This window comes from Cannabis sativa, chromosome 6 (assembly GCF_029168945.1).
Source record: "Cannabis sativa cultivar Pink pepper isolate KNU-18-1 chromosome 6, ASM2916894v1, whole genome shotgun sequence".
In the NCBI taxonomy this organism is placed as follows: Eukaryota; Viridiplantae; Streptophyta; class Magnoliopsida; order Rosales; family Cannabaceae; genus Cannabis; species Cannabis sativa.
In genome coordinates this window covers 75,345,466-75,352,884 of record NC_083606.1, presented here as the reverse complement: position 1 = coordinate 75,352,884, position 7,419 = coordinate 75,345,466, and the positions used below count along the sequence as shown (strand labels likewise).

Here is a 7,419-nt window from a genome sequence, read left to right as displayed (position 1 = left end):
TTAAATACAAAATATAATTAATTTATTAATTTTAAGAAATTTATTATACGTTTAAGTATCATATAAATAGACATATCAAATAATTATTTATTAAGAAATAAACTTATTATATTTAAATTATAATTTGTAAATATAATAAATAAACTGTTAATTTGTTTTGGATAGTATATATTGCCAAAATACTAATATAAATATGCTTACAATATACTAATATAAACCTGTAATATTATATAAAATATCAAATAAGTAGTAAACATCTTGCACTATTCGCGGCGGATGTATAAAGCATTTTAAATTATATATAAAAAAATAAATTATGTAGTTTAATTAATAATTAATAATAATTACTTAATAAAATTATATTAAAATTTTAACTTTATTATTAAAAAAATTTATGACATAAATACTTAAAATATTAAATTTGTTGCTAATAAATATCAGAATTCAAACAATAGTAGCATAAATTTTCAAATTTCTAAATTTAACAATTTTATAATTTTATTGGTATACCCAATTTAATGGTCTTGAACAGAGACCAAGTCAAAGAATAAGAAGAAGATAGTTTTGAGTTTGTATTTGATTCAGTTATGGTTTAATTTTATTCTGATGTGTGTGTCAAGTTTTAGGTTCGAATTTTATTGTGTATTTTTAATGTTTGAGTTTTAGTATTTTATTTGAGTTCTACGGTTTGAGTTTGTGTTTATAAGATTTTTTTTATTATTATTTATCTATTGTGGTCTAACATGATTCAATTTTTATTACTAAATTCTATGCAATATCATGTTTACTGAAGTAATTTATAGTCTTCTCAAATATATAAATCTCAATTACATGTAAATTTTCTACTCTCGTGATAAATTAGACATGTAAAAGGCATTAAATACAAAAACCCTATAAGCTATCAAAACCATATAGGTACTCTCGTCCTATATTAAAATTTTTCTATTTCACTATAGCATAATTGATACCCACTTCTCAGATTTCGCATCAAAGTCATAAATATTTAATTGGTGATTAGGCAATTAATAGTAATTAAGTACGAATGAAATAGAATACATAAAAATTGGGAGAAAATAAAATCACATTAAAACTATAAATCAATGTCAAACAATTTGTAAATCATAAAAATTGAAATATGTCTAATGTTATTCAACACATATAAAAATCAAGTCCAATAATCAAGTTGAGTCCCTACATCCCAAGTCGTTAAATTTTGTCTTCTTAAGCTCTCAAGTCCCCCATTCAAAAAAAAAAAAAAAGCTCTCAAGTCCCAAGCTTCAATTGTTTAGCCTAATTTCAGATATCACTCTCATCTATACCATTAAATGGCTAAATAATTATCATCATCACATTCTACTCTCAAAACTGAGTCCAACGACATATAATATGACTTTATTTAAAATTTAGAATTCTGAAACCTTACATAAGCAGTGCACATTAACTATCCCTGACAGTAAAAATTGGTGTACCAGAAATATCGTCGAAAATAGGGGTAGTATATATCAAAACGACCACCTCGACGAGTAAATCACACTCATGCCAACCCTTTGTCAAAATAGTACACGATATTACCGAAAAAGTCACTGAAAAGGGCCAGAGCTATGAAAACATCACCAAAAAGAGTAGCGAGTTAGGTGAAATGGCTTAGTGTAGGTTATTCTTCTCGACTAGCCAAATCTAATGGTGAAGACAACTCGTCAAACAGACACTAGAGGTGGCCGAAAAATCCATTCAAAGTTTTAACCTTCAAACTTTGACTTGCGATCCCATGCTAATGGCAGCGAAAGGGCGGCACCCATGGCCGGCTTTAACCCTGTGCAAGTTGTGCAATTGCACAGGGCCCAACCTTGCACAGGGCCCAACTAAATAAAAGCTAAAATTTTTATCATTTTTAAATTTAAATCCTTTTCAGTTTATTTTTTTTTATTTTTTTAATTAATGACCCACCTCTTTATACCTAGAATCTCTTCCAATTTATGGTAGTTTACTATTTATTTTTTTTCAATCTTTTATATTCCATTCAATATATGTTTGATAGTGGAATATATATATAATATCTTTTAGTTGTTTCAAAAATTGATTAATAAATAATTTTTTTCATCATATATATTTAAATATTTCTATTCAATTTTAAATTTTCATTAAAAAAATAAAGAAAAGAAAATATCAAAAGAGAAAAAAAAAAAAATATACACACGAATATATATATATGAGTTAATGGCAAGACTTTATTTCTTTTAAAAAAAATTATCAAATATGAATGAAACATTTTTTATAACTAAAACTTCTAGAAGTAAATTTTTAAACTTGATCATCTACCTAAAAAAATAAATAAAAAAATTGAACTTAGAATTTAATTAGACTAATATTTTTATTAAGAGCCAAATTTTTAAGATTGGAACAGGGCCTCTAAAATGTTTAAGACGGCCCTGGCGGCACCGCTTGGGGGTTGAGGTTGTCGGTACCTGAGGATTCGAATGGTCCGGCGCGTGGGGCTAGACAGTGGCCAGAGATGGGTCGCCAGAGTCACACTGGTGATGGGGTTTTGTATGTTTCCTTTTGTGGTTTGAAGAGAGAGAAAGAGAGAGTGTGAGTGAGGGAGAGGACGATATAGAGGATTTTATTTTTATATATACTAGTGGAGTCTCACGTGCTTCGCACGTGTAGCTCATTTAGACACAATTATTTTAAAAAAATAATTAATATTTTATCTACAAAATTTATAACACTATCAAATTGTATACTCTAAAATATACATTATGGTGATAAAATTTTGTGAACTCTTCCATTTACAAACATATAGTACTTTTGTTAACTTTTGTTCTTTTTTATCATTTCACAGTTCATGTGTCGTTGTAAATTAATTACTTTTCTCATGAACATTGACCACTACTAAATTATGCCTCTTCTTAAAAAATTAATTAAATATTTTTTTCTAATAATTAAAAAAATCCAACCTAAAATATATTATTGTTGATTCATATAAGAAATTTGCACCTTCAATTCTTATGTTTTGAGAATAGCAATTTAGTATGTAAAGAATATGAATATGATTGGTAAATATGAAAAAAAAATTAAATCTGATTTGTTTAAATGAACTTAATCTTTGAAAGAAAGAATTTTAAATATTTAATATTACTTTTTAGAATAATAGTTATTAGATATAATAGTATTATTTTTAAAATCTAATACAATTTCTAATACTAAAAGGGAATATAGGCTTTTAAAAAAAATATTCATAAATCACAAAATATATATGTGTTATCAATTTAATTATATATACACATATATAATTCTCTTTTATTATATTATATGCTTATTAATATATAGGCATGGTTTCATTCAAGATATATATAGGCATGGTTATATAAATAATAATTATTAGTAAAATTAGCTTAAAATATAAAGAAGCATTATTTATTTGAAAATATACTTATTGATAGCAACAAAAAAAAACATAAGACAAAATAATCATTTTCACAAATATTCACAAAAGATAAAATGATAATTAGGGAGAAGCTTAATTTAGAAAGAAAAAAAAAAGTAAATAGTGTACATGTTTCAATTGCTTAGTTAAAATTTTTTATAATTGAATATATAGTAAAGGCTAATTATGTAATTCAATTAGTGAAAGCCCAAAAAGCTATTCTCACTTTTATATAGGTTATAGATACATATATATTTTATTATAATTATTTATTTATTATTATATATATTTCTTTTGACTCGGTTAAAACCAAGCCTTTACATCCTCCCCTCTTTAAAGAAATTTTGTCCTGAAATTTCAAAGTACAACCTCAAGTTGAAAATTAAACAAGTGAGGATACTTTATATACATCTCAGACTCTAACTCCCAAGTATCTTCGTCTTCTTTGTGATTTTTCCATAAGACCTTGACTACTGGAATCTCTCTGTTCCTTAACACTTTTAGCTCTCTCGCCAAGATTTTGACTGGTTGTTCTTCATAAATCACATCTTCCTGTAGAGGGATAGCCTCATACTCGGGTCGGCCCTGAGTAGAAATGGGTCATATATAAAAAAAAAATTTGGGCTCTTACTATAAAGATAAATGGTATTTTTAAAAATTATTAAAACAATATATATTTTTTATTTGGGCCCCTAAAATGAGTGGGCCCTAGGCGCGGGCCTAGCCTCCCTTAGCCTAGGGCCGGCCCTGCTCATACTCAATGACCTGTGATGGATCTGGAGTATACTTCCTCAACATAATAATACATGGAACAGATTATGAACATGTCCCAATCACCCTCGTAAGTTTAATGGGTAAGCGACCTTCCCAATCCTCTCGATAACTTCGAAAGGTCCAACATACCTCAGGGCTAGCTTACCCTTCACTCTGAATCTCGTTACGCCACGCATAGGAATAACTTTCAAGAAGACATATATAATCACCAACATCAAACTCAACTTCCCGTCGATTGAGATCGACATAGCTTTTATGACGACTCTGAATAACCTTAAGTCTTTCTTGGATTTCCTTAATCTTTTCAGTGGTACTAGTGATAATTTGAGGTCCAATAGTAACATGCTCATCTGGTTCTGCCCAACACAATGACGATCTGCATGGTTTATATAAGGCCTCATAAGGAGCCATGTCTATACTGGCTTGGTAGCTATTGTTGTATGTGAATTCCACCAGTGAAAAGTGTTCTCCCCAGCTACCTTCAAAATCCAAACAACAAGAACAAAGCATGTCTTCCAAAGTTTGTATGGTTCTCTCAAATTGTCTATCTGTCTGTAGGTGATGGGCAATATTTAAGTGAAGTTTAATTTAATTTCTAAGGGTTGTTGCAGGACCTTCCATTTCATCATGTCTAGTAATGCTTAATAATTAAAGAAGAAAGAAATCAATTCGTGGGTGGATCGATGAACCATAAATAAATAAATAAATTATCACGTTTTTGTTTATAAATTAATATTACATATATATATAGTGCCAGACTATACATAATAACTCCCAGCAAACAGCTATAGAGACGAGTTTTCATTTTTCTAATAATATTATTTCAAGTCATTATAACTATATATAAAATATTTCTAATGTAATTGAATATTACATATAAAAACGTTAGCTTGATTTTTGGATCTCGATTATTTTTGTTAAATGGTTAAAAAAATTTATTGCCCAAGAAACTTTACAAAGTACAGCTTAGTTGAGAATACTCAACTTGTCAAATCCAATTTTATGTGTTTAATTTCTCTCTTTTTAAATAAAAAAATCTATCACAAATCTCTTTATTAATTCTGTAAACTAACAAAAATCTCTAATTTTCTTAAGCACTCTCTGATTAATCTCTATGTTTATTATGTATCATCCACTTTCATATCTCGTAACACTTTCTTTGGCAGCTTCATCATATAATAAGAATTAAACCAAATTTATTTTTATTATTATTTATTATTTTTGTGTGAAACAAATTAAGGAAAGAGTACGTGATGGTTGCAATACACTAACTCTTTATTTGGATAATATTCATATTTTTGTTAATTCCACTACGTCTCCACCTCTCAAGTTAGTTATTACTTGTATAAATAAACTTTCCATTTTTCATTTTCTCTTCACAACCTCTTCTAGCTTCTTCTGCTTTTATATTTGATATTTTTTTTTTAAAACATTTGAGAAGAGAATAGAGATGGCTATAGTTGGTAGCCGAAGAAGATCAGGGACGACCCAACAGAATGCTAATTTACCAATTGTCTCTGCTAATTATAAATGGAAGAAATGGTCATATTTCGTTCCTCTTGTTGTTGCCCTTGCTGTTATGTCAGACATGGCCTTTGTGGATCGTCTCCACTTCTTCTCTCCGCCTCCACCTATCAATCAAGTATTACTTGCTCCATTGTGACTATAATTTAGTATATATTTAGATACAAATTGTCACTAATTTATTTTTAATCACAATAAGTATTATGACTAAAAACACATTTAGTCACAATAAATTGTGATTTTTTTATTTAATACTTTTAGTCACTACCTTTAACTCACAACTTTTTTACTTTAATCACAAGTTTTTTGTGACTAAAAATAATTTATACTTCTTATACTGCCTGTATATATTTTAATTAATTAATTTTATCTCTCATATATCACTTATTTGTGTAAATAAGGAACAGGAACCAACAATACAGGAGCTTGTGCAACTTAGTAAGAATGAACTGGAAACCATGCCATTTTTCGACAATTTTTGGGATCAAATTCAAAATAATGAAAATATTTCACTTCGTCTTGAAAATCTTGTGAGCTCTTCCAATGATAGCAAGATAGATATGGTGATATATTGTATTGGGAGCATCAAACATAGAGAAAAATCAAGGTTGCAACTAAGCTTGGCACTTTTGTTGAAGGAAAAAGTGGATTGGATTAGTGATAACATAAAAATATTTGATCCAAATCTCACTTATGTAGAGAATCAAGCTTTGAGGGATATGGGTTTTCAAGTGTTGGAAAATGATGAGAAAGGTAAAAGAAAGGTGAACAAGCCAACAGTGTTCTACATGCCTCATTGTCCAGCAACTATGTATGTGAATGTAGTGAAAGAAAACCAAAAGGGAGGCACATTGAAAAATGTCGTGGTATTAGGGAATAGCTTCACTTGGATTAAAAATATTTTTCTTGATGATATTATCGACTCTTTGGGACAAAATTTTGCCCATGAGTTCCAAGTTGTGAGAGACGTAGTGGATTTGTTACCACTAATTCGGATTACGTTTAAACACTTATGTTGGCATTTTTGCTCCGTATGTAATAATTAATAAGTGATTTTACTTTATATCACTCTCAACTAGGGACGATTTATTAAGGGTCCACTAGCCTCATTAATTAAATGTATTGTATTATTTAATATAATAATATGTTTAGTATTGATTTGTATTAATAGGTTGTGTAAAGTTATAATATATTTTCAATAAATTTGACCCAACACCGACACCAAGTCAGAGACTGGGGTTGACCCCGGATCCTTTATAAATATTATAATACAAGTTAATACAGACTATTAGTTGTGTTTTAAATAATACAACTTAAATTGTATTAAAAAAAATTTACCGTAATAATTAATATTGCTAGCTTAAAGGGTAACTAGGATTTTTACTCTCTGGACTTTAAAATGTACTAAATCATATCTTCTAAACTTTTCTGTCTGTTAAAAATTCTTCTTGAATTATATTGGATTTAAGGACTTTTATCTAATTTCATTTAATTTTACTAAATTAGTGATTGTCCATGTACTAAATCATGCTCTTCAGACTTTGATATTTACCAAATAATCACGTCCCTCAAACTTTGACATCTACTAAATCATGCCCTTTGAACTTTTATCCATGTTAGACTTTCCTTACTAAAATTGGACAAAATTCCTTAAATCTAACAATCTTAATAGTACTTCAGGGGAGATTTTCAAC

General features: G+C 28.5%; 1 protein-coding gene across 1 annotated transcript; it reads left to right on the top strand.

The window, feature by feature from the left end:
* Positions 1-5,602: 5,602 nt before the first annotated feature.
* On the top strand, positions 5,603-6,972 carry LOC115695611 (protein SENSITIVITY TO RED LIGHT REDUCED 1-like). Its single transcript, XM_030622667.2, has 2 exons — positions 5,603-5,843; positions 6,127-6,972. Exons 1-2 carry the CDS (start codon positions 5,652-5,654, stop codon positions 6,769-6,771), a joined length of 837 nt encoding a protein of 278 aa, XP_030478527.2. The 5' UTR covers positions 5,603-5,651; the 3' UTR covers positions 6,772-6,972.
* The last annotated feature ends 447 nt before the right edge of the window (positions 6,973-7,419 follow it).